The sequence below is a fragment of the Kryptolebias marmoratus genome, linkage group LG20, assembly GCF_001649575.2.
Source record: "Kryptolebias marmoratus isolate JLee-2015 linkage group LG20, ASM164957v2, whole genome shotgun sequence".
NCBI classification, from domain to species: domain Eukaryota; kingdom Metazoa; phylum Chordata; class Actinopteri; order Cyprinodontiformes; family Rivulidae; genus Kryptolebias; species Kryptolebias marmoratus.
Genome location: NC_051449.1, coordinates 10,007,584 through 10,035,057, shown reverse-complemented (window position 1 = coordinate 10,035,057; position 27,474 = coordinate 10,007,584). Strand labels below are relative to the sequence as shown.

The 27,474-nt window shown below is 40.1% G+C and overlaps 1 protein-coding gene across 1 annotated transcript in view; it reads left to right on the top strand.

The window, feature by feature from the left end:
* phlpp1 (PH domain and leucine rich repeat protein phosphatase 1) overlaps positions 1 to 27,474 on the top strand; it is a 47,658-nt gene that overhangs the window by 9,819 nt on the left and 10,365 nt on the right. The window contains exons 2-4 of the mRNA XM_017422496.3: positions 20,736 to 20,932; positions 21,919 to 22,044; positions 24,007 to 24,155. Of these exons, the coding sequence (XP_017277985.1) occupies positions 20,736 to 20,932; positions 21,919 to 22,044; positions 24,007 to 24,155 (472 nt within the window). The remainder of the gene's footprint in view (positions 1 to 20,735; positions 20,933 to 21,918; positions 22,045 to 24,006; positions 24,156 to 27,474) is intronic.

Genomic DNA, 27,474 nt, shown 5'->3' with positions numbered 1-27,474 from the left:
GGCAAAGTTGTTGGTATGAAATGACCTAGTTTAAAGTTCACCCCTTTCAGAAAATGCTGAAGTGCAATATCAATGCTTCCTTGTTGGCAAGCAAGTGGAAGATAAAGGGCTCAAAAAGAACTGACAGCCACATCCCAGTGATGCAGATTTGTGTATTTTATAGCTGCAGGACACTTAGCATGGGTTGCATGTTTTGATCTCAGATATAAATCCACTGTACATTATTTTCATGATACATCATACAGTCAAAGCTAGAGGATCTACATCCAGTCTTAGTTGATGTCAAGAAGCATATCAGATGATGCACAGGAAATTTGATATTCCTGTGTTTTGGGTCTGTGTCAAGGCAAAGGCATTCCAAAAGTGGAGACTGTTCTGGTATGAAACAACAGTAAATTGTACTTTCATAATATAATTTTTTCAGTCTAAGCAGGTTTTCTGCAAACAATTCCCACTGTATGCCACCTCCCAATGCAACAAACTATGTTGCAACAACATTTCAGGGATTGCAGATTATTCAACAGCTACAAAACCAGATTTAACCAAGGAGAAGAGAAGGTGAATTCATGATTAGATTCATTAGGTGCCTGAAAACACAAGACCAGATGGTAATATTGCTCCGTTTCTGCTAACTTAAATGATAGAAAAAAAGACTTCAAACAAAGTGTACCTCCTTTCATAAAGTTACATTATCGTGTATCGCTTTTTGTTGCAACAGTGTTTATATTTGGCTTCAGATTTGCAAAAAAATTAATTGCACATGTGCCGAAAAACGGGCCTCGAAGAGCTTCACAAAGATAGGATTAAAGCTAGGCCGCTGCCTCGTATTAAATTACACAGGTGTGCCCAATAAGTCAGTGAGTCAGCATGTATAATGTCAATGTGTCAAGCTGAAAGCTCAGTTTCAGTCCGGAGAGACTCAAAGAGACAACTGTCCTGGTGGCCTCAATCATTAACGTGGCCGCTCTGTTGCTTTTAGCTGTGCAGTTTGATAATTACTCAGCTCCAGGTGAGCAAAACTGAGCTGTCACCTGTTGTACCAGGAGGCGACCTCTCAGTTTCTGTCACCATGTGCTCCTCCGTTGGATTGTGGCCGCCTGCACCAGCTTTATCCTGTGTCCCTAGCCTGCACTCCAGCCTTTCTGTACGGAGTTTGTTTTGTAATGCTGTAGTTTATTTATCACTTTTATATCTTGCAGTGCTTCCCAGTTCTTCTGGTTAAAGGCTTTTCCCTCTTTAGTTTTCTCACCGTCGCTCCCTCTTGCTGCCCCCCCGCCCCCACCCCCACCTCTCCCACAGTGCCACTTTGTTCACATGGCCCCTGCATGTGACACAAAGCCGAGCCAGAACACCCCGGATGCCCGTTTCGGCCCTCCTCTGTTCCAGACCTTGTTAAAATTTAAACAAAAGAAAAAGGAAAGGGAAGGGAAGGAGGGAGACCGAAAAAAGAAGGAGAGAAGCGAGCACGTGGGGGCCGGGAGAATGTGCAGCAGCGTCGCAATCTCATTCACCGACTCGTTCCGTCCCCTGTTCTGCGCATCATCGGGAGAACACGGCACTTTGATTCCTCCCCCCCCCNTTTTTTTTTTTTTTTCCTCTTCTGGTCTCGAAGTCGTGTTGCTTCTGATTGAGGTCTTAAACACAAATCCGGGGTTTGATTACATCATAGCTTCCGTTTCGGTGAAGTTAAAGCACCGCCACTGCTGTAGCTTCAAGTGCACAATCTCCGTTACACCAGACACATTTTTAATGCAACAATAAAAAAGAAAGCCAAAATAATGGTCACTATTCTTCTTGCTTATGCTTTAGTCTTACGTAAGTATAGTCTTTACTGTTCATTTTCATCCTTAATGGAAAGCCACTGAATGGCAGCCTTTAATTTAAAGCACGCTGGAACATCTTGGATGTCTGCAGTTGGTTTGATGCCAGATTCAGCTGAGCTATAGGAGTCATTTATAGCTTTTGGGTTTGAATAGTGCTGAGGGTTAAATACAAGCAACAAATGATCTACTTAAATGTGCCTGTGGTCTGCCCACAGGAAAATGTGACACTGAGAGAGGTTTGACTCTGTTGCATCATGAATTAGAGGCTAATCGATCCGGGGTAAAATTTCTGTCATTGTCACTGCACAGTGCTGATCCGAAGAAGGTTTCCTGCCTTCATGCACGATGCATTACGTTGGATGAGATTCGCTGCCAAGAGTCGCCAACAGTATGCATTGTCGCACAAGTCCATTGACTTTGTTGCTGTTATTTCTGGAGCAGTTTGTTGTCAAAACTCAAATTGGGCCTGTCAGTTACTTCATAAACACCTGGCTGCAGCCATTTTATACCATGGAATTATTTTCCACAGTGTAAAGATGAAACAAACAGGAATGTCACATTGTTATTTCCATGTGATTTTTTTTTTCCACTGTGTGTCCCTGTTTTAATTTTGTTCTTGTCATTCCCCTTTTCTTCCTTCATGGCTCAGTGACGCAGTTGTAGAGAGTTAGCACCACCACAGCGACTAGTAGTCAAACAGGATTTGTAAAAGGAGTATCCATAATGTCACACGATGTTTGGGGGGGGTTTCCGTGATTGAGTCACAGAGGCTCACAGTCTTGTTGCTTAGATTTTGAGCAATGTCAAGAAATTTGTGGGACAAATTTTCCTCTCTAAACCAGTTTTTGTGGGAACCTCAAACCCATCTCAAGAGCTCAAAAGCTGTATTTTGACACCTGTACAGGAGCTAAAAAGGTCTAGAAAGCTACTCCGATGATCAATATCAAAAAATGGACCAAATTTTCTTTTTGAAAGTATACTCCAGTAGGTTAAGTCATAAAGGTGAGGGTGGCTACCAAGATGGGTACGATGTGGGCGGAGGAGAAAAATAAAATAATGCGTGCAACCTAGAATATAGTTTTGCAAGTCGTGCACCCAAAAATTTCCAAAACTGTCCATGTAAAATGTGGCTGCATGGCTCATTGGTTGCTTTGTTGCAATCACTCAGAACTCAATGAGACTGCAACAGAAAATTGTTATATTTTCTCTCAATGTTGAGTCAAATTTCAGTCGGTAACTACTCTCCAACAGGCTTAACCCAGTGATATACCAATTTATGTGTATATATTTTACCTTCTTTTACATGAGTGACAGCATTTATGCTTTTTAAAACAAAGAAAATGTCAATCTCTAGGTAATGATCATTACAAAAATGGCTTTTTTTCTTCTCAGCCAGTGCATATTAATATTAGTACTGTGGTGGCATAAAATAAGCCGAGCACACCAACTAAATGATGTATTGTTTTCATGACCGTTAAGCAGCAGCTGAAATTTCAGATCCGATTCTAATAAAAACATGTCACCTCGGCGGAACCTGGTATCAAATGGCCCGAATGCTTCCCTTTTCATACCGTCACACACCAGCAAAACAAGTTCAGACAGGAGCCTCGAGCTGGATTGAGCTTTCTGTTCACCCAGCACTTTATTCATCCCACCAGTCGCACACGCATTCTCCTTATGATTTTACAGTACGGTACATTACGCCGGTATTTACACAGTCTCTCGCTCGCTCCGGCGCTTTTCTACTTCTGCATCTGTGAAAACGTTGCTGCCGCCTTTCTAAATGTGAATCCCCTTCCCCTCAGGGATCCGTCTGCTTTGTGATTGGCAGCACATGCTCAGTGAGCACGCTGCACATGAAATCACGTCTGCTCACTGTGATCCTCACTCTGTCATCTTTTCAAAACAAGACCTTTTATTGTGAAGCCCACAACAATGCAAACATTTTTTTTTAGCTTGCTGTGGCACTAGCCTAGTTAGGACCCTAACACAACCCACATCGGCGTACGATACTGGAACTGAGTGTGTGATAAAAACAGAGTAGTGTTTTATTTCACTTGCTCTTTGAACTAATGCTAGCACAAGACGAAATGGGATCAAAGAACGAAACGGAAAGGAAAATCTGACTTTTTGACACCTTATCTGACGTTGTTTTTAACCTTTGATCCGTTGACATGTGACTTCATTGCTTCTGTTCATTTCCTAAAACCTCAGCTTTGACTGACAGGTACACACAAGCACATATGTAACTTTTATTACAACAAAGTATGAGGAGACAGGGATTTTTTTGTGCCGGTATAGCAGTTAAATTAGTGTGGGAAAGATTGTTGACAGGCTTCTTTATTTGTGTCTCGGGGTGTCAGTTCTGATGCACCCATAATTACTGACATCCTTTTGCCAAATAATGTCAGTAAATTGAGCTTGAATTTCTCTCAGTTTAAAGTGAATACAGACTAAAAAGCCTCAACTTTTAAGCCACTATGGCTCTGGCAACCTAGGTTATTTATTCTGATCACAAATAGTCACATTTATGAGTATACAAGTAAAAAATGTTTTTAACCTTTATAGTTGATTATTTTTTTGTCTAATTTCCATTTATGTTGGGCTTTTAATAGAATATCAATGGTAACTTTTCAGTTAGGCTAAATTGTCCACCTGAAAACATACCAACTTGAGTTTATTACAGGCTTTTGTAGCTGTATGTGTGGAAGTAGATGTTCTGCTATATTAAAAAAAAGCTGTGCCTGTTTTTAGGCTGAGCTTCGCAAATATAGTCTCGGTCAAGCTGAAAGTTATCGAGCCAAGAATAAGTTGTTGTGAACAAAACACAGCATCCTCTTCATCACCAGTGAGTCTTATAGGACATCATTTACACCGCTTTTTATGTACTAACTATGAAATGCTGTATGCTGTGATTTTCAGGTTTATATGTGAAGCCCAAGTTGACAAAATTGCACAAATTGATTCAGATTTGTTCAGTGCTGGTAGTTGACCTAAATAGTCTATATGTTGGGGGTTGGACTATTTTTACAAAAGGAAATGGTGTGGTTGCACTCTTCAGTAACTTACAAAATAGTAAAAAGAAAAAATTACATTTAATAATCAATGTGAAGTTCATGATAAAATTGTGATTTTACTGTAATTTATTCATTTTGTGCCATATCGCTCGCTCCTAATTTAGATCATAAATTTAACCTTCTGAACAGGGTTCTGAACAGTTCAGTGTTTATATCATTTTAGGATTAAGGGGAAAAAAACATGCTGGAAAAACATTTAAGTACTGAAGACTACTCTATAGGATCTGTTCGTTTTGTTTCATTAGTGACATTCATTATTATGGCGGTGGCACACATGAACAGAGAACCTCAGGGTGACAAACATGCGCGAGCTAATTAAACGCTAATGCAAACATGTTCACAGGCGTGTGTGTGTGTGCACATGCATGTGCTCTCCGCCACAGTCAGCAGCAGCCTTTTACATCAGACCTCCACTGGCTCACCAATTAGCCATCTCATCTCACCTCTTTAGCCTGGGTATCAGAGGGAGGTGTTGTCAGCCTGCTCCGTATCGCTGCTCTCCCGTCACCTCTGCTCTCATGTTACACCCTCCCCTGATGCACTTCCCAGGGGGGTGGGGGTGGGTGGGGGGTGCTGAATGCTAGTTGGGTAAGCCTAAATCCCGGTGTCTGTAAGCGTGTTATTGTACATTACTTAAGATGACAATATCTCATTCCTCTCTCATTCGCACTCGCTTTAAACTCCCCCATACAGTGTGAGGTGCTGCACTTTATTAAAGCTGCACGCTGAGGAATCCGTCCCGCAGACAGGCTGCTGCTGCTGTATTCAGGCTATTAGCAACTTCTGAGTGACAGAATGTGGAGGCTGAAGTGACACAGTGACGCTGCTGATGAGCAACCAGTGTCCTGAGTGGAAAGATAATATGCGAGTCTGAGGAACCTCTTACATAAATTCAAGAACTCTTAAAGCAAATGTGCGGAATGTTCTTTTTCCTTCTGATCATCAGGTAGTTTCTTTAATTAATATTATTATTATTCTGTATAGTTGTGAAGAATCACCGGACTGATTTAATTCATTTCTTCTCTGGAACTGCAATGAACTGTGCAATATAGCGGCGTGCAGTTTGTGTTTTCCATAAGCCGGATCATGTAATTTCTGTTGTCGTGGTAAAACATGATCAGTTTATCAAAGTCCTAGCATTCCTTGAAGGAATGCATATTGCCCACCACCTTTCATGACAGGGCTTTAGACTAAGATCAACCTGTGTTGAGAAACAACACAGTTGTATCCATTTTGGTCATACCTTGAAAATAACTTTATGTGCAGTCTCATGCAATATTGTGAATAACTTTCAGCTGCAGCAACATCAAATTTTAGCTCATAATCAGTAAAAATCACTGAATTACAGCCATTTTTGTGATGGCTGTTGTCAGTTAGCTGTGGCAGCCATCTTACCTTGGTTTGACTTCAAATAAGTTGTAGATGGTCATTCACTGATTACTTTCTGCAAGTTTCCATACAAACACATACACAGACCTGCACTTTGGTGGCGAGCAATACCACTTTGCTTAAAAACTTCTGATTGAGATGATCTCTCTTGTCCCATAATGTTTGCTGTACTTTGGATGTTTTTTTATTTTGGGGGGGGGGGATCCATCTGTGCCACAGCACCACATCCTGCCTTCACGTCACTGTGAATGCCTGGCCTAAGTAATGCCTGATTATGTGTCCTTGTGTGTTAGTGAGAGGGCTGTTAAAATAAAGGCGAGCGCTGCATCATTCATGAGTGTGTGCCACCCTGTGCCTGGACTGCAGTGACCTGGAGCTGTCAGCAGTGTATCCTTGATCATGATGGCACAGGCTGTGCTGAGGACACACTGCAGGCCTGTGGGTGGGCCCGAGGGCTGGGCCGGCCAGCGGTGAAAAGAGAGCGCGTGTATGCGAAGAAACCATTACAGTTCGTGATTTATCTGTTGGGGTTTTTCGCTGATTATCTTTTTGCAGCTTTACTTTCTTTCTTTTTTTTTGTATCAGGAAACATTATGTTCTACCTGGTTGAGAACTTCAATAAAAGGCTGAAGCTTTTAGAAACTATAGGCAAAAAAAAAAAACCCTTAAACTTTAAATCTAAACCAGAGAAAGTAAGGAGAAAGTATAGAGTGTGAATCACAGCTGCGGATACTATATCCTGATGCTATATACTCCAGGGAACTATTACAGTAGAAGATAAACAAGAAAAATGCAACAATTTACTGCTGCTGGGACCTTCTTTGGCCCCCAAAACACTGAAATGTGAACACACATGGAGTTTAAAATTTGAGTCCTGACCTGTTTCTGTGTGTGTGTGTGTGAGCGAGAGAGAGAAAGAAAGAGAGAGCACAGAAGTAAAACAGACTTATTACATAACCAAACACCGCGGCTCTGCTGCTACTTTGCTAGCACGCAGTAACTCAGCTCACACATGTGTAGGCTTGTATTACCTTGTGTGTGTGTGTGAAGGTGAAAGCTCTTATTTGTTTCCCAGATGGTCATGACCTGCTGGCGATTTATTATTTCCCTTTCATACAATGGCCACCGATTTCCACACCAGTGAATGAGCTTATTGTTGGTTTTAATAGTATTATAAAGAATTAAAGGGCTGGGTGAAGACTATATCTGTGGCCTTTCTTTGACCAGACATACACACTCAACAGAAGTGGCTTTAAAATGATTTCTGACATGATAACAAAACAGAAAAAAAAAAAAAAAGTTAAAGGCCTGCCATCCGTTGAAAGGATGTATGTCTTATTCAGATTAAAACCGTTTTATGTTGAGAAAAGAGGAAGTTGCAGTTCGTTTTCAGTCTCATGCCATATTGTGAGATGTCACGCTCAGAGTATGTGTTGTGAATGACCTTCAGCGACGCATCAGCAAATTTCAGCACGATGTCTGTAAAACTGATTGAGTTATAGCAATTTTTTTTTGTGTGTTTTTTAAGGTCAGTTGGCTGGCAGCCATCTTGAGTCAGGTTGAGTCCAAACGTTAATCAGTTGTAGAGGTGCATTCAGTGGATTCTTTCTGCCGCTTTCATTCAAATTTGTCCTGTGACTCATGGGATAAGTTGCTAACAGACAGGCACACGAACACGCGCGCACACAGAGACACAAGCAAACATACAATTGTCCACCTAGATAAGTAATTAGCCTAAAAACAATGGCATTTAAGGCCTCCTATGAAGGTGTGCTCAGTTTTTTTTTTTGCCTTCACTTTTCTTTCTGAGTAAATGCCTCAGCCTTTGCTTTTGTTTTAAAGAATCTACCTTTACAGGACCGGGTGCGTGCCTTTTTATTTATTTATTTTTATAAAAAAGGATAATCCCCGTGTTTCTCAACATGAGTCACTATCATCTGGTTTATTTTAGTTTTGGCCATCACTGATGTCAACAACATCAGTTATGCCATTATGTTAATTTATGAGATTACCCTAGAGCTCATTTTTGAAATGGCACGCTCATCTGTCACTGGAGGCATGAAAACAAACTTCTTGTACACACACACACACACAAGACGAAGCGTTCCAAACTGTGCTAATGGTATAGTTTTCTGCCTGAGTGGGTGCACTTGAAGGGGTTTGAACGTTGTGACACAAGCTGACTTGTAATGTCAAAATAACTTTTAGTATAAGCAGCCAGTTTTAACACAAAACAAGAAAATTAACATGTTTTTAGCCTTTATTTGGAAAATTCATAGAAACTTTTTTTTCTTTTTTTTTTAGTCAGGAATCATTTATAATGGTAGATCCTGTGTTTCTTTGTTTTCAAGTGAAAGGACGACAATTCCTTTGACAGTGTTTTGAAGGTTTGTGACTTTTGGAAATTGGGATCAAAAATTTCTTTGGACACAACCAGGAGAAATAACTGGAAAGAAACTTCTGGCTTTCACTATACAGTTGGACCGATCTTTGAAGTTGGCAATTTTTTATGGGGAGAAACGAGGGCAAAATGAAGTGCAAAAGTACAGAACACGACTAAAGTACAGCACTGTAAAAGTATAAATATGATTTAATGTCTACGCTATTTGAAATATGTCTAACTCAATCCAAAATCTAGTCAGCTCAGGCTGATTAGTCGACTACATTACTTTCACTTTACATTGATTACTTTCTAAAAGTTTATTTAAACTCGTCTAGTTCGATTTGAGATTTTCATTCTAATGTTTCTATCTGAGGGGACAAGATAAACAAGCAGCAAATTCTTTCTCTGTCTGATTATACAAATCTTATCCATCAGTAAGTTATTTCTTTTCTTTACATTGTAAACAGAAGTGTGGATCTTTATTTATTTCTATAAACCAGCCAGGTTAGGTCCTGATATTATTGAAAGTTCTGCTGCGTATCATTATGGACTCACCGATTCATTCGGGACCACTCTGTACTTTCTCAGCCCCACAGTTACAGTCAGATTTGCTTCCGCACATTGAATGAATTTGTGGGAGATGCGAATGCAAACAAACCGTACGCAGCAGTCGCAGTCCCGCACACGCAACGCGCCATAAAACAATCCCCAGAGCTTCTTGTGTGTCCGTGTGAGCTCTGATCGGCGGGCCCGCGCGTTCCAGTGCACGGTTTCATAACACACACTCGTTACATAACAGCAGCAGAGAAGGAGATGGGGCGAGAAGGCAGGAGAGAGGGGGGAAACACACGTCTATGTACGTCAGGATCCGACGAACAGGGAATCTCTTCTTTTTCGCACGTTGATACCAGAAGGTGTGATTTTTTTTTTTTTTTTTTTTAATGCATCGGTTCTTGCCTGTGCCCATTGTATTGGAGTTTATTTTTATTTTAATATTGTAATATTGTTGTTCAGGATTCATGCTTGCATTGAAGCAGTTGCCGTGACAGACGTTAGTGATTATGGAGAACTCTGCTTCACACTATTGCTTTCCTGTTTTTTTTTTGTTTTTCAAAAGGGTTTTTGCAATCAAACTGCATCTGAATACATTGTGCGAGTTTAGCTGCTCGTATATCAAAACGTTCAGCTCATTCAGGAGATGGGTGCTGTGATCTTTTGGTTTTTGTAACTTTTATCATTTTCAAAACTTTATTTATACATATTTACCCCATAGAAATACATTAAGATCTCATAAATTCCTTGAAATAAATGGTTTCCTTTGAAATTTGATTCAGCATACTTTCTCTTTTTTGTCTTCTTTTGCTGCTTTTAGTTTTTAGCTACCTCTCTGCCACTTTTAGAGTTTGGCTACAATTAAATTTTAGCTAGCCCTTTGTTACACTTAGCTTTTAGCTAGTGTCTTTCTTTATTTAGGTTGTGTTTTGTACTGCTAGCTTTTAGCTAACATTTTGCTACTTTTAGCTACCATTTTCCTACGCTTGTTTATTTTAGCTATTTTGCTTATTTTAGCATTTACCCCATTTTCATCAGTCATTCAGCAGCACTAGTCATTCACACCACAGTTTCACAGTTTTTATCTAATTCATCTGATTCTATTTAACAGCACATATTTAAAATACATACTTGCACACATGTACACATGTGATTCACCACCCAGTAATAACATTTGTAGCTCTTCATTCTCGCTGTCAGACTTGGGATCTCATACATCATTTGCATATTTTTTTCCTGCTTTGGATGATGACAATTTGAATGAAGTTAAACTGATCAGATAAGTTTTTCTGTGGTGCATTAGTGTCTGTGTGAAATTAAACATTGATAAGTGCAATTAAATGTACAAAGGGGCAAACTCTGAGTCATATAACAACCAAAAAAAGAAAAAGTGTAGAATAGCAGTGAATACACTACTAACAATTCTTTCAGTTAATTTGGTCATTAGCCTCCTTATGCTGCCCCTACTGGTTAAACATGGTAATTCCGTGACCTGAAAATATTACTGTACTGTACACAGCCTTTAATAGCAGAGGGCTGTGCAGTCCTTCCTCCCCTGGGGCAGAGGGTAATAATGGTGTGATAGAGAAGATACTGCAGGCCGTGACCTCATTTTGATTCAGGATCTGTTTCACCAGACCGAGAGAGGAAGTTTTGTGCAGCGTTTGCGTGTGGCTGAGTGTGCGTGCGCTCACGTTTCTGCATGTCTGCATCCTTCAGAGTGACGTGCTTTAAAGAGATGAGCCATCAGAATCTAATCGTCCATCAAACTATTAATTGCCCGCTCCGTTCACTGTCTGGGAACAGAGCGACGTCTCAAAGACTCGGAGCCACGGGAAAAAAGGCTGTCTTTCTGTGAGTCCCTTGTCTTCTTGAAAATGCTCTTTCATGTTGGAGGGTGGCTGGAGGATCATCCTGGCTGTGCTGAACTGTGCTCACTTTCTCACTGCGGTGAGCAGCATGAGGAGCAGAGTGTCACTCAGCTGTTCCTTGCAGGATGAGAAGCACGTTTCGTCACACTTTTAATAAAATAAAAGCCCACCTGATCATGACTGACCGGTTGTTAAAATGTATTTAGAGATAATACGCTAAAATCGATGAATGTGTTTTATGAATACTGATCTGATGCTGTCCAAGCAAGCACAGTTAAAAGCCCTTTGCTGTATATTGATTTTGGTGCTAACGTTGTTATGAATAATTTTTTGGAAAAGAAAAAACACGGGTACTCGCCGTGATTTTTAGATGTGGATTGCATCTGAAAGATGTGATCACAAATTATACAGTTGTTGTGAAAAGGAAAAGTGGCTCCTACTGAGTATTGTGTGCGTGCATGTGTCACACTGAAACGACAGCATTGTTGCTTGATATGCCCATCGTTGCCTCGACATGACAGCAGCTCAAATGGAGCGTTTCAGACAAAATCTGGCAAAATATAATGCACGGGCAGAATGTCTTCTTTAACGTGAAAGCACGCCAGTCTGTTCTTATCCAAAATAAAATTAAGCTAGCGAATGAGAATTATGTGGCATGGTAAAGGCTCAGGTTGCCTTTACCAAACACAATAAAAGCTGAGGCAGGATATCATTAGTCGTGTTTCCGAATGGTCTCAAGTGGTTGAGCATCGAACCAAAATCCTATCAGCCACGTCGTTTTGTGTTCTGCACATTTTTGACACAAAGTAAAGCTACTTAAACGCTCTCCAGTTTGGCCTTGGATGATATTTTGACTGCTGAATGTTTTGTTGAACGCTGCCTTTCTCGTAGTCACAATATTAAAACACAAGCAGGCATTCAAATGCCGAGGCAACGTGCGTTTACGCCGAGCACAACCCCGAAGTTGGTACGTCCTGACACGCGTGTAAAGAAGTGTTCTGCGCGAACGTGGTGTCACAGTTTGATAATGCGGGCACATTTGACTTATTTCCCATGCAAATGTGCCTCGGCCCCTTATCACTTTTACACAAAGTACAGCTTGATGCATTTCACACATCAGCACGTCCTCTGTCCCTGAGGGCGAGACGGCCCTCTCCAACTCTGTTGACCTGTTTGTGTGAGAACAACTGTGTATTTTTAAAGAGGCCCTGTAGGATTAAAGATTGCTAATTTCAGAAACTGTACTTTTTATTGGGTTTGAGACATTCCTAAAACACACCGATTTTTTTTTTTTTTTTTTTGGGTCAGTCCTACATGTTCGCAGTTAAGCGTGAATATCTTTCATAAAGGTACCGAGAAAAAAGAAAAAAAAAAGTGGAGCACTTTAGCTGAATGCGGGGACTAGCCTGTCATCCGTGATCGCCTTTGCCACCTTCGAGCAAGGCCTGTCAACCACTGCCAGGCAGATGGCCCAGCACGGCCTGTCACTTTGAATCTGAGTAATCACCTCAACCACAGAAACATTCATAGAGAAGAAAGGGCAACAAAGAAGCAAATAAAGGAATGCCACAGTCTAGGAAGCACAGTTTGGTGGAAAGCAAATGCATTCTGACATCGCACTTGCACATTTGTATGTGTGCTGAACCAGAAGGACAGGGCAGGTGCATGTGTCCCAGTAGGGCCAAGTGCTACTTCTACGTCCATATTCTTTCTCCAACACCTGTCCAAAACTGTAGTTTGCATGTTATAAGCTCATATCACTTATTTACCTCCAACCACAGGTGTTGCTATTGCCTGCCACTGAAAAGCGAAGGCGTGTTTGTGTGGTCGTGTGCCAAAATATCTCATGAGCCACTGAAAGAAATTTAATGAAACTTGCAAAAAGTAATCATTGAATATGCATCTAAAACTTATCAACTTTTGGAGCCAACTCAATTCAAGATGGTTGCCAACTGACTTTAAAAAAACACAGAAGTGGCTGTAACTCAGTCACTGTACAGACTGTTTAGGTTAAAATTGGGTGCAGTTGTTTCTGAAAGTCATTCACACAAACTCTGAGAGCGTGACATCTTCCCGTGTTGCACAAGATTGTGTAGAACATTATTTTCAAAGTTTAAATTGGCCACAACTTCATCGTTTCTCATCACAAGAAGATCTCAGTCTGTAACTCTGGCATGAAAGGCAACGGGCGACATGCCTTCCTTCAAGGAACAGTAGGCCTTTAATTTAATTTGTTTTTGTACTTTGTGAAACGGATGTTGAAGATCCAAAAGCTTAATTTGTGCTTAAAAAGAATCTCTAAGTGACCGAGTCCTGCCATCCGGCACATCTGCCACCATCTACAGAGGGGAACGCCGTCTCCGTACGTTCGCGTTGTGTTGTGACTTACTGTATGTGGGTCATTAATGCCCTACGGAACAACATGCCCGGTCCTGAAGTGAAGGTGTGCTCATGTCACACCGCGTTTAGCAGACGCACCATGATTAACACGGGGTGTGCTCTTGTTATTGTGGAGAAAATCCGGAGGAAAGAAGGAAAGAAAGAAAGTGTTGAACTGTTAAATAAAAGATGGATGAAGTGGTGTTGGGTGCTGTTTACCGCAGCGAGGGAAACAAAAGACGGCAGCAGGACATCTGGCAGCCAGTTTTATAGTGTGGCACTAATAATATCAGCATGCTGCACTAATAATAAACAACCAGGAGTTGTTTGCTTAATTTGAGTGTGATTATCTTTATGAAAATACACAGACTAGCAGCTGTTACACGTGTGCATCCTCATTTATCACTTTACGCAGCAAAGTGCCACTGCGGAGTTTGGTATTAAGTGGCTGCCCATTATGCCTAATTTGAATTTGTTTATTTTTTTCTTTTGTTTTTTGAAGATTATTTAAGGTTAAACATGAATTTGACAAAGGCACTTGTTGCTTATATTACAAGGACTCTGCTAGAAGCCTAAATAAACGAGCTTGCCCTGAATGTAGTGTGTTTACTTACATGTAAGTTGCATGTTTTATATTCTGGGCACTGACTAATTCTAGTTCTTACAAAATTGAAATAATTTAGAACTGGTTAATTTGTCGGTCAAATGAAAGACATATGTATAGTGGACTTGGGATATGATTGATTATTAGTTTTATTTAATAAAACATTTACAGTTTTTAATTTTTACCTTTTATCCAATATATTTAAAAAGTCAGAAAACAACTGACAGATGACACTTTGTGTTCATGGTGGAACAAAATTCCAGAGTTTATATTTATTTATTTACACCAGGACTGCATGATCAAAAGCCTCGTCCATTTTCAATCTTCTGGAAGCTTCTCCAGCCAAACACACTGTGTTCACATTTATATTTTAATATTTTGCTGTTTTTAAAGATCACAAATAGTATTAGTTTTTAATGTATCAAAAACCTGCAAAAAAAATAGTCCTATTACTGAATAGCGCAACTTTAAAATCTATATGTTCTTTTTTTATTAACAAGTTTGAAAGGTGCCCCTCTGACGAAGGATAGGAGGTGACAATACCTACAGCAGGTGAAAACAAAATGAAAGAACGGCCAATGCATGATATGTAAAAAAAAAAAAAAAAAAAAAAAAAGTAAATAAGACGTAAACTTGATAAAACTTCACTATGTCTGTTGTTGTTGTTTTTTAACCATAGCCATAAAATCAGTCGCAGCAATTAAATGATCAACTTGCATCAAGTGGATTTAGTTGTAGTTTAGGTGGCATTAATAATTTGTGTTGCTTGTTCATTGATCGTGTGTGTGTGTGTGTGTTTATGTTTGTGTTAGCAGGAGTGCACATGCATAGAAACTGGAGCCCAGTGTGGAAGGGAAGCCGTCATTTCCTCAGCCTCAGGGAAAGGAAGGAAACTATCTTTAGTTACAAACACACACACTCACACACTGTACTCTTGCTCCTTCATACTGTAGGTCTAGGAATAGATTGGCTCCTGCACATGAACACACCCACCTTGCAGGCCTCGGCTATTTTTAATCTCACATCTTCTGCGTTCCCCATAGATTATGGGATGACTGACCACCATGACTAACGTGATTGCTGCTCAAAATATTTCCAGCGTAGGTGGGCCATGGTTTATACATTTGGAATATGTCTCTAATGAATTTTCATATCCATGCTGCAGGGTTACCGAGAGATCCTGCTGCTCTCTGGCCCTCTCCTTGTGAATAGGATGGAATTCCCACCTTTTTTTTTTTTTTTTCACCGTTTCCTTCTTTGTGCGTTCCCACGGCCGGACTGAAAAGTTTGTCTCTGTGCAGTTGTCCCACGTCCCTGTCAGACAGTTGTAAGCTCCAACGTCCATCAAGATTTTGGGGGGGATGGCGGGGCCAGCAGCAACTAGATGGATGCAAACATCAAGATGGTTAATTACTGTCACTTCATTAGTGTCTGAATGTGTGGGTGTGAGGAGGAGAAGAGTGGGAAGTGATGTGTGTGTGTGTGTGTGTGTTTGTTCATATGCTTGTGTGGGAGAGAGAGCGCTCCAACAAAAGGCCTAAAAATAGTAGGAATGTGCCCATGTGACATATTGAGGCTAAAAGCTTGTGAATAATTTGCCTAATGCAACACATTCCCTCTTCCTAAGATCTGTCATGCAAATGTGCTCCCGCTGGTAACCTATGGCATCCAGCAAGTTGGAGGAGGGAAGGGGGGGAACAGTCTGTTCCGTTACCCCATTTGGATTGTGTGTCTGTTAGTGAGATATCACATGGATTTGCATGGCATTTTGTGGACAGATAGCTCTTGGCATAACTTGATCATTTTTTATGGAGTTTTATCTGTTTATTTGCCTAAACCAAGAAGACATTTGGTGCAAGTTTTTTTTTTCCAAGTCAAATTTAAAGGAAATTTTGTGAACGTTGCAGTTTTTTTTGGGCTGAGCTTTTTCTCTTTTTTTTTATTCACTTCCTCATTTAATATTCATTTTTGCTTCTTCGTGTTGACAAAATTAACTCATTGAACCACTTTTTGGGAACTAAAAGCGAAAGCTGCCATTTGAATCGTGACATGAATTTAGTTACTGGCATGTATTAAATATTCAGTCTTTTTTTAATAAATGGCAATAATGGTGTGAACTTCTGAAAAAAAAAGAAGGGTTGTTAAAATCAAGCTTTTCCAGGCAGCACCTCTACCTCTGTGTAAACATCATAACAACACAAATGCTCAGTCCTTTAATTGCTTTTCTTCTGGAGTAGATGGTGGTAATAAAGTCTCTTTAAAAAGAGATAAAAACCTGTGGTTTCATTTGCTTTCTGCACACTTCACTTGTTTCAGAGGACCAGTAAATGAGCATGGAGATTAACAGTTGAAAGGAGGAGGACCGCAATTTTATGAGCGCAATTTAGGTAAAAAAGAACAGATAATTCTTTATTTTTAGGCACATATTGAGATGGTTTTGCTAACTGGCTCTTCTTTAGATGTTATAGCTAATGTACAGTATATTCATTTGAATTTACTATCTTTAGGCTGAATGCCAGAGCAAAACAACAAAACATGGCAGAGAAAAATGTGCTTTCATTTTGATTAGGAACTATATGATAAGACATGCCATATAAAATGTATAAAGGTTTGTTTACAGTTTCAGTTTGGGGATCATCCTGTCATATTCTGAAAGGTGAAGCAAGCATGATAATGCTATTCTTCGTGCCTGTGGGTGTGTTCATGTGTCTGGCTGTTAGCAAACTATCTCATGAACCACTGGATAAATTTTGGTGGAACTTTGAGAAAGTAATCTGATACAAGATGGGTTTAAAAACACAGAAATGGCTCTAACTCAGTCATTTTTAAAGATAATGATCCAACGTTTGGTGTGGTAGTAGCTGCGACTGATACCCAACACATATCTTGACCGCTAACAGATTGCTCAAGACCTTTGATTAACTATTTGGAGTCAACTCTTGTTTGTCTGTTAGTAAAATATTTCATGAGCCACAAATTTTTATAAAAATTCCAGAAAGTAATCATTGGATTAACATCGAATTAACAGGCTACTAGTTGGAGTCAGTCCAACTCTAGATAGTTACCACAGCTAATTCCCCATTAGTAAACTCAAAAGGTTTATAACTCAGTGAGTTTTACAGATACTGAGACAAAACTTGATGCGGTAGAAGCTGATAGTCATTCACAACACAAACTGTAAGTCTGGCATCTTGCGATCTTGCATGAGATTGTGCGTAGCGTTAGTTTCAAGATATGACCAAAACCACCACATCTGTCTTTTCTCAACATAAGATGATCTCTAGCATTCAAGTAACCTTACGTCTTTAATTTTCTACGTTTTTTTTTTTTTTTCATTTTATCTGGAATAAGTACCAGCTGTGAATTGCAGGATTATGTCATTCAAGCTTTTTGTTCGATTTGGTGTGCTTCTAACGTGTGGATTTAAAATCGGCTGCATCAGATTGAGCTGGCTGCGTCTTCGTACAGTTCAGAAACTTCTGCTTGTGCTGTTACGCGTGCCCTCTTTGTTATGCTGAAACTTACAAAGAAAGTTTACCACTCTGCGCTTAAGCATCAATACTTACCGAAAGGTTTTCAGGCCACATGCTCAGCATTTTGTCAAGTATTCTTTTGTAAAAAAAAAAAAAAAAAAAAAAACTGAATCTGAATCTGCTGTGAACACACAAAAAAAAAGAGATCAGGGTCTTTTTGCTGTTTGTGCTAAAAACTCCTGGTCAAAAGGTTTTCTTTTGAAAATGTGTATTCATTAAATGGTCTCAGCTTTTAACAGACATCGGCTCCTGCGAAATCTCGTTAAGATGTTTTAATGTGTGCGTGTCGGAGGAAGTTCTGTCCCCGGTTCACTACCGCGCTGCATTATTTACCTTACAGTCGTCACGTGAGGGACCTGAATAATTTAAAGCTACTACAAGAGTGTCTGCGAGTTCACACTTGCTCACTCGCTCGCTCTTTACCAACTCACTTTGGTTTCAGAGCGAAGCGGAATGCGTGGGTTGACGACGCAAGAAAGACGAACCAGTTTGCTTTACGTTGCGTAATGAGTATCGTTTCTTATAAGTGTTTGTGTGTTTCCTTACGTTGATAAACGGCCTATAGCGTGGCGTGGTAAACTTGGCCGAACGAGAAAACGGCGACGTTGAACAAGCTGCAAGCACAAAACACTAAACTCCTATAGATAGAGTAGGGGAACTGAAAGCCAAGCAGGCGGACAGATAGAGGTGGGGGGGCAAGCGACAGAGGGGAGGAGGACAGTGAGTGCCAGCCCTGGGAAGTTTTTTTTATTTTTGCGGAGGTGGAGGTAGACAGAAAGCAGTTGGATGTTTAGACAGAATGATAACACAGGCTGGCTGACAGAATGCCTGATAAGCAGCCTGAATGTCAGGTTTGGCGGGGAGGCAGCGAAGTGGCTGAGCCAGGCTAAAGGGACAGACAGACAGATGTGTAAAACTGGAGGAAGGATACTCAGAATTTGTCAGCTCATAAATTAAGAAGAAGAGAAGAAAGAACTTGTATTGTCATTGTACCATGTACAATGGAACCGCCTTTGGCATCTTAAACAGACAAACCTGCAATTGAATCTGAAACGTCCCTGATGTAGGCTATCTGGCGCTGAATGCAAATCTGGAATATCGTATTCCATCTGTAAATTAGGACATCCGAGCCTGAGATTTTATCTGAAAGCAAATATTCTCCGTGACCCTCTTCAGTTGTGACGGTTTGTTGGTTTAAACCTGGCTCCATTTTTTTTTTATTCAAAGAGACTGTTTGGTTCTTTTCCAGTGGGGTTCTGTGGAGAGGTTATAAATAAATAATGCATATCCTACCTGTTGAGGATAGCTCTTCGAACAACCTCAGTTTGGAGAATTGGAGTTTAAGCCGACTGTACTGATGAGCTAACAGCTAGCCTGAGCGGGGCAAAGACCAGAGTAGATTGTTGCTGCCTTAAAACACCTCTAATCTTAAAATGTTCACAACAATTCAAATAAAAGATTTTTAATAAATCGTTTGCACTTTTGCATTAGATTGTTATTTCAGAAAAAAAAAAAATCTTAAAAATAACTTGCACCAAAAGTGCTACAGCTTGCAAAAAAAAAAAACACCCCATAAAATTCTATGTAATTAGTCATGTAATGTGAAATTAAAGGTGGTGTAAAGGCTTATAAAGTAGTTTTTTATACTATTATAAATTTGAGATCAGAGTTGTTTCCCCTTTGGTCTGGACCCTGGTTAGAGTAGCTGTTAGCTTGTCAGTTCATTCAGACCTAAGCTCTGTTTCTTCAAATTAAGGCTGTTCAAAGAATTATCTACAAGTAAGATGTTAATTGTTCATAACCTTCATAAAAAAAAAAACACTTCAAAAAAGCCAAACTATCTCTTTAAGACAATGTGGCATTCTTATCTTGGCTGCGTTAATGTTTTTTCAATCATTAGGCTTATTATTAATTTACTAAATAGTGTTGACTTAGTTTTGTGAAACATTCTGGGAACCTGTCAGTTATATTGAGATGACTTGGCTATAATGGGCAACAGGCCAGACTTCAACTACTGACATTATATGTCCAAGAAAGAGATAACAGATATCTAATCCAAGACATTCTGTTCCATGTGCTCTGTATATGTGACTGTTGATGAATCTAAAAAAGTGTTATCTTCAGATAATACGTTGCATTTTTAGCGTTTCGTTTCAGTGCTCACCTAATGCACGGTTTAAATGCAAGCAGCCCAAGCGTGCTCGAATGGGATTGATCAGTAGGGTTGGGCATTGTTTGAATTTAAACGACTCTGGTTCAAATTCCTAATGATTCTCTATTATTTTTTTATTTTATTTTTTTTAAGAAGCACAGTCGAAAAAGTTTACATATATGCTGTAGCCTTTCTGTGGCACTCTTTATTTTGTTGCACCGACAGCTTTCTGTTGGACACTATGGTGAACAAAGTAGCACACTGTGGAGTCTGGTCAACTGCCTGGCTAATGTTAGCAATTTCAGGTCGTTTGTCTATGGAAAAATAAATGGGCTAACATTAACTGGGTATGTGCACTTGCATTGACTCACTGTTTTACGTTGAGTATAACTTGTTAACTGCCTCAATGTTGGTATAAGACGTATTTTATTGTTTTACTTACCTGATGCTCACTGCAGTGCAGTGCTAGGCTGAGGGCCGGAGCCAGAGGAAGACCGTCATAGCATGTCAAAGACGAGCCACTCTGTTACTTCAATACCATGAACCTGGAAGTGTTTAATCATGTTGGTTGTTCACTCCCCTGTGCACAGTATAATCTTTTTACAAGTGTTGGACTAAGCCAACTGGTGATTTCTTTTGTTAAAGTTGAGCCACACTTTTGATCGCCCGCTGCACACCGTCCATGGTGGCGCGCACACTTCCTGCAGATTTTTCTTCAGTGGTGTTCGGCAGACTAGGGATCAAAACTAGGAATCAAAACTTAAAATTTTGAACGATTCCAGGAATGTTAGTCGAGGGTTCAAATGGATTCTCAAGACTCGATGCCCAATCCTATTGGTCACTTCCAATTAATGTACAAAGAAACCATTAATGGAAACCAGAGAGCTACTGTGCTATATGATCTGCAGTTTGGCTATGCATATTTATTTGTAGATACCTTTATAATAAAATAATCTATATTTTTTGTTACAGGGAAGCCCCAAAGTATTGAAAACTCTGAGCGGGTACAGCTGTCTGGGACCTACAATGTTCGGAAAGGGAAGCTCCAGCTGCCAGTTAACCGCTGGACCAAACGGCAGGTCATCCTCTGCGGCACCTGCCTCATCGTCTCCTCTGTCAAGGAGAGCCAGATCGGGAAGATGCACATCCTGCCTCTCATCGGGGGAAAAGTATGTAAAAGACTCACAACAGCTGAAGTGTGACACGTATCACAAGAACTTATTTTCCCCTTTCCTATGCATTTTATAAAGAAGCTGCCGCAATGTTATATTACCAGTACACAAACCTGATAAGTCAGTGTTTTAACCCTGTGGACATGTCTTCATGTGCACTAACAACACGTTACCCTAAATAACTGTTTGTCTTTACTTTGTGTTTGCCAGCTTTGTTTGTTTTTAGTTTGAATTCAGATAGTAAAGAAATGATAAACACAAACGCAGAATGTTTTCTGCATTCAGCAGGAATGTTTTGTTCATTCCTAATCTGAAGTCATGACACACTGTAATATTGTGTGTAATGGAGCTTTTATATATATATATATATATATATATATATATAAATAACTATCCCAATATTTGCCTTGCTCTATTTGACCTTTATCTGTTTACTGCTTTATGCGCATGTGTGCGAAATAAGCTCCAAGGGGGTTGTGGGAAAAGCATTATCTACTTGTATGCCTGGCACAAAGGACACTCTACCACACCCAATTTCTAAACATTTCACAAACCTCATGTGACGCTGTGTGTGTGTGTGTGTGTGTGTGTTTGTATGTGTTGAGCTTGTGTGCTGGTGTTCTGTTTAATCTCCATAACTGATCAGCCATTATTCACCGAGAGTGTATGCTAAAAAAGCTCTTTCGCTTTTGTTTGTCACTGCTCATGTCATACATGTGCATTTATCATGTAACTTGCATATTTTTCATAACTGCACTGATGACTAGATGTCTTTACCCTGCTGACATTTCTTGCTTTATGGCTTCCACAGAAACAGTTTATTATAATCTGGCGAGGCATCTCTGTGTCAGCTTTCCCTTTCTGTTGTATTCATGTTTATTGTCTGACTTTGTCAGTTTGGTGTTTTTTTTTTATTTATTTATATTCCGTGTGTGGTCAAACCTTCAAACTCCGACGTCCCTCTCGTGTCCGTCTCGTTGCAGGTGGAGGAGGTGAAGAAGCACAGTCATTGTTTGGCCTTCAGCTCAGCGGGGCCTCAAAGTCAGACCTACTACGTCAGCTTTGACAGCTTCACGGAGCACCTGCGCTGGCACAGACATGCTGCCAAGGTATTGTCTGTTCGTGAGAGAGTTGGAGAAGTAAGGAAGAGCAAAAGCATATGGTTCTCAGGCACTTCTTGACTGTCAGTAGCATGTTCAGTTGTGCTACAGACATTGCAGTCCCACTGCTGTGTGACTAAGACCGAAAACTGTAGATAAGATCGACAAGAAAAGATTGTGAACACGTAAACAAGAGTTATTCATTAATTAAATGTGACCTGATCTTAAAAGCGTAATGAAACTAAACTAAAGACATACAGACTGCAATAATTTTTTGGACTTTATTGAACTTAATCAAATAGTATATGATTATTTGTGCTAATAGCTTTCCCAAAAACTGTTGCATTCCAATGAGGGACACAATAATAGGAAAAATAGTGTTGATTGTAGAAGAGATCATTTCTGTAGGTAAAGGCCTGGAAAATGTATTTTCTGAGAGATCACAACAGCATAATAAAAGTATGTGAAATTAAAAAAAATGCTACATGACAATTTCCAAAATTCCACCAGTTTATCAGCTCACAGTCAGACGGAGGAAACTTTTGTGTTTACTATACACTTTAAGCCTTCTTGTCATGGAAAGTTCCCAACAAAAGCAAAGCACGCTGTTCTAAAAAGGTTAAAAAAAAAAACTCTAAACAAACAATGGTAAAACCACTGTAAAAATGTCTAATGTTTAACTCCTGTTTCTACTATTAAAAGAAAAATACTTATAGGGGAAGACTGAATGTTAAATGTTTTGGTCATTCTGTAGAAATATGAAAAATCGAGTGAGGCAAAAATAAATAAATAAGTTGGTGTGAAACATGGTGGAGGCAACATTATGGTTAGGGAGAGTTTTGCTGTCTCAGGACTTGGACGCCCAGATATTACTGATGGATGAATAAATTTCTTCATGACATTTCACAGGAGAATTTCAGGGCAGCGGTTCATTACCTGAAGGTAATAAAAGGTTATGGGATGCAACAATAAAATAGCGCTTGGGGGGGGCAAAAAATTAATAATTGTTTTGGAATTGCCTCAGCACAAATGAGATGTGATATCATGACCTGGATTGGCCAGAGGAAAAAAAAATAAACATAATTCAGTTTGTGTGTAATGAGTTTAGTCAAATTGTGTTTGTTTAAAGATGATGATGATGATTAGACCTCCTCATCAAAAAGCCTCCTAATTTCCAAAGGGTTCTTGAACTTTTTTTTTCCTCAGCTGTGCAGTGCCGCTGTTTAGTCTGTAGTGTGTAAACTGTGTCTCTTGGTGCCCTCACATGCATAAACACCACTCATCTCTCTCATTTTAACTCAAGTAGGGCATAGCCAGAAAACCTCCTTTCTAAATATTAACAGGGACATGCATGTCACCGGCACCCGGAGGGCCACTCAGAATAGAAGCCTGGAAAGAGGCAGCACGTGCTGCAGCGATGACTGCTGAGCCTCGGGCTGCCTCCACTCTGAAAGGCTCAAGTTCACACACTGTAGTATTTCTCCTTTAAGATGAGATGATGTATGCTGGTATTTTAATTTCAGATTGCTGCTTGTGTTTCTTAGAATGTAACCTAATGTATTAAAAGCATCTGAATTGCCATAGATAGATAGATAGATAGATAGATAGATAGATAGAACTTTATTGATCCCTTGGGAAGACTCCTTCAGGGAAATTAAATTTCCAGCAGCATTGCACAGGTGATAAAAAAGGCACAGTGGCAGCACAGTGTCAAAAGTAACAGTTAGCAAATGTAAAAATGCAAACAAAGCAAAGTAAAGATTACACAATGTTGAAATTTAAAACATTACGTCAGAATCCTCTTGGGCTTTCCCTCGACGTCTTTTAATGACATTTGACCCCCCTAGCACCGGTAAAACTGCTAGTTGTGTGTAGCCGAGGTAATCCTGTTTCACTCCGGGGTTTTTTTTGTTTCTTGCTTCGTTTTTCACGCTTCCTTTCTTCTTTACCTTCCTCTCTGTATTCGTCTAGATGGTGTCACAGAGAATCAACTCGGTCGATCTGTCCTGCTGCAGTCTCGAGCATCTTCCTCCCAACCTCTTCTACAGCCACGACCTTACCCACCTCAACTTTAAACACAACTTCCTGCCTGCAGACCAGCGCCTTCAGCAGCTGCAAAGGTACAGTTCAATCATAGGAAGCCCATCTGAGGCGAAGGTTCTATAAAAATAAGGACTTTTTTGTTTGTTTGTTTTTTTGTTTCTGGGCTGAGTGAATAGCCCTGAAATGCTAAAGCCACTTTGTTTGTGATATACAGTTTTGGGCTTTGATACTCACCCCATGGGTATTTCAAGTCTGCAAGAGTGATGTTCTAGGACAAGAAATAAATGATTACCACAGTTAGCCAGCTTGTCTCCGAGCTATCCTTCTCTTCAGTTGTAAGATAGTATTTATTGTTGTATTCATTGATTGTCTGTCCTTTAACATAATTAATAAGAGATCAGAATGACGGATTGGTGTCTGTGGACACTGCTATTGTTGATTTAAACTGAAAGTCGCCTGGACATTAAGTCATTCAGTATTCCATCTCAAGGTGGAGATTGGTCTTACTTATGTGTACAGGCCAGCACTTGCTAGCTGACGTGCTAGCTTTAGGGCATATTACATGAGCGACTCTGAATTAACATTGTAGCTGCTGTTTTTCCCCCTCTTTGGGAAATCCAGTTCGAGCTGGAAACTGGTGACCAGCTCGAACTAGTATGTCACCAGCGAGTAGGTCACCTGCATGCATCTACTCTTGCCGGCGACATCCAGTGAAAGATGGTAACCAAATATAGCAGCAAGTTTTTTTTTTTTGAAAACTGGCAGCTGGTTTTTCAGTCGACCACAATTTGAAACATGTCATGCAAACAGACACATCAGCTAAAGCAGGCAAAGACCTGGTTGTTTGCATTCTGTTTATACTTTAAGCTAGTTGTTGAGTGTGTTTTATTGTTGTTGTTTTTTTTATAGTATTAGGTTAAGGAGAAGGGATAAAGCTGAGGCATTATGGGTCAAGGACACATTTTAGTGGTTTTCAGATGCATTGTTTTGGATGAGATGGCTTTTGCGGTTTAAAATAAGTGCAGCACAACTTCACCCAACAGGAACTGGAATGGGCTCTTGTACAACGAGCAGAGAGACAAGACGCTGTCACAGTGAGATTTCACTGAAAACAGCGGGCGATGGCTGGCTGATTTGGACAGGTTTCTCTTTTGATTCACAAGGCCGTCGTCCTGAGCAGTCTAGAGCTTGGACCGTTAGCACACATGGACCAAAGAATAAAGCCAGGGCTGTACCAGGCTAGGCCAAAAGAGCCCAGAGCACAGAAAGGATACATGAGTCTGCAGGGAAGCTTTTAATATGCCTGGCCTCTCTCACTCGGTCTCTCTGTGGTCACCATCTGCTGCATGCTTATCATGGTCTCAGATTAAAGACCACAGGCAAGATACTGTATACTGCATGTGTGGCCATGTGTGGCCATGTGTGTGTGTGTGTGTGTGTGTGTGCGAGTACTTATATATGCACTGGTGCACTTGTACACCTGTCACGGCATCTCTTTGTAAAGATTATTAGAAGAAGTCTGACATTTACCAAGTAAATTGCGTTGATCTGATGCCTGCGTTAGCTGTGTGTGCAGAATGGAGTAAGTGTGTAAGTGCTGCTCGCTTGTATGCAACTAAAACTTTTGCTGCAGGCTACAGATTTAGGGTCAGTGCATACAAAGTCTTGATACAGCATGACATTCTTTGTTTTAGCTTTTTTTTTAACTTTTCATTGTAATGCAGCTGCACCAGAGGAATCTGTGTTTGCACGGCTGTGTGTGTGCACAGTCGTGCGTCTTCCTGATGAATGTGGTCAGGACTTCGTGTCTCCCTGCCACAGTAATTTTATTTTGACTCATCTTTATTTTTGTAATGCCCAGGATAATGACTCTGGTTTAAAAGAAGATGACAAAAACAGAAACGACATTTTAATTTTTTTTATTTTTTGTACCTCTCAGTGAAGGCTGCACCGCTCCCTCGCTGGTCTGGGGAGGTAGTATCTATTTAGCTTTGCCAAACCTTAGCTGGCTCATCTGCATTTGACCCAGCATGACAGAGAATGAGGTCAGTAATGAGAGAAGATGAATAGTTTTGCTGAAAATAGAGGGATTTTATGACAGAAACGTGCAGTGAAGTTACTTGAGGACTGGCTTTCCCCCTGAGAAAGTTGTGTCAAAAGAGCTGTAGTCAAGAACAATGCTACACTGTGTGTCACCTCAATGAACATGGTTTTGTGTGTGTGTGTGTTGGTGTGAGAGCCTGCTTTTGTTGCTCCATACCCACCGTTTGGGTCTTTCTTTTCTGTCAGTAGAAGCGTGTTAACCTGCATGATGCCTCTCCCCTTCTCTCTCTCTCTCTCTCTCTCTCTCTCTCTCTCTCTCTCTCTCTCTCTCTCTCTCTCTCTCTCTCTCTCTCTCGTCTTTCGGCCCAAACACAAACTAGTGGGTGATTTGCCAATCAGATATGCACAATCAGTTGCCTGGCATATTGGCTCTTTCCTCTGGTGTGGGACCGCCTTCCCAACATGCATTTCTCTTTGAGACAGAGGTCAGCACTCAGTGAGAGGCATGGCCAATGTTCTGTGTATGAAGTTGGACCTTTGGCCTGTTTTTGTTTACACGTGAATGCTCGTTGAGGCTGTTATGGGGAGCACAAATGTCATAGAACTGAAGGAGAAAAGATGGTGGGAGAAATGAGACAGATATCAGGATACAGTGGATGATATAGGGTTGAGTGAAAGGATTAAACTTTTACTGTCTCTCTGTTTGGGACTTGGCAGGCTGTACTATGGGTTTATCAGAGATTTAGTCAAAACAGAGCAGCTGCTCACAACAGCTATAAATGAAGCTGATAAATGTAGAGTTTTTGGCTGGACCCTTGAAATAATGGTTATTTTAGGCGCAATTAGGTTTCAGCTGAATAAGCTACAGACACAGCATTAAATGCAGCACTAGCTGCATTTAAATTTATGTTTTTTCTTTATTTATTTAAACAGGAATGGGAGTTTTAAAATCCCTTTTACAAGGATGTTCTGGTCAAGACAGACAATAGTTCAAAACAGCACTAGTTATAACACATATAGACATCTTTAATTACTGTAGACATCTCACTGGACCAAGGACAAGCTCATTCAAACTGGAAATTTTGCAACCTAAAAGGCTGTGAAATAAATAATCAATAAGTCATTGCAGGAGTCTTTAAAAACAGCACTCAGTCGTAACATTTATACTCAGATGTTTCCGTATCTGGAATGTTTTAATTTTTTTAAAATAAATTTAGTAGAATGGGCTCCTTAAGATTAAATTCTTTCGCTTTTTTTATTTTTAGTTCAAATGGAGATTATAACAGCTATATGCACTTATTTTTGCCCTCTAAAAGCTTCTTAGAGAAACACCTGGGTCTCAGTTTCTCATTG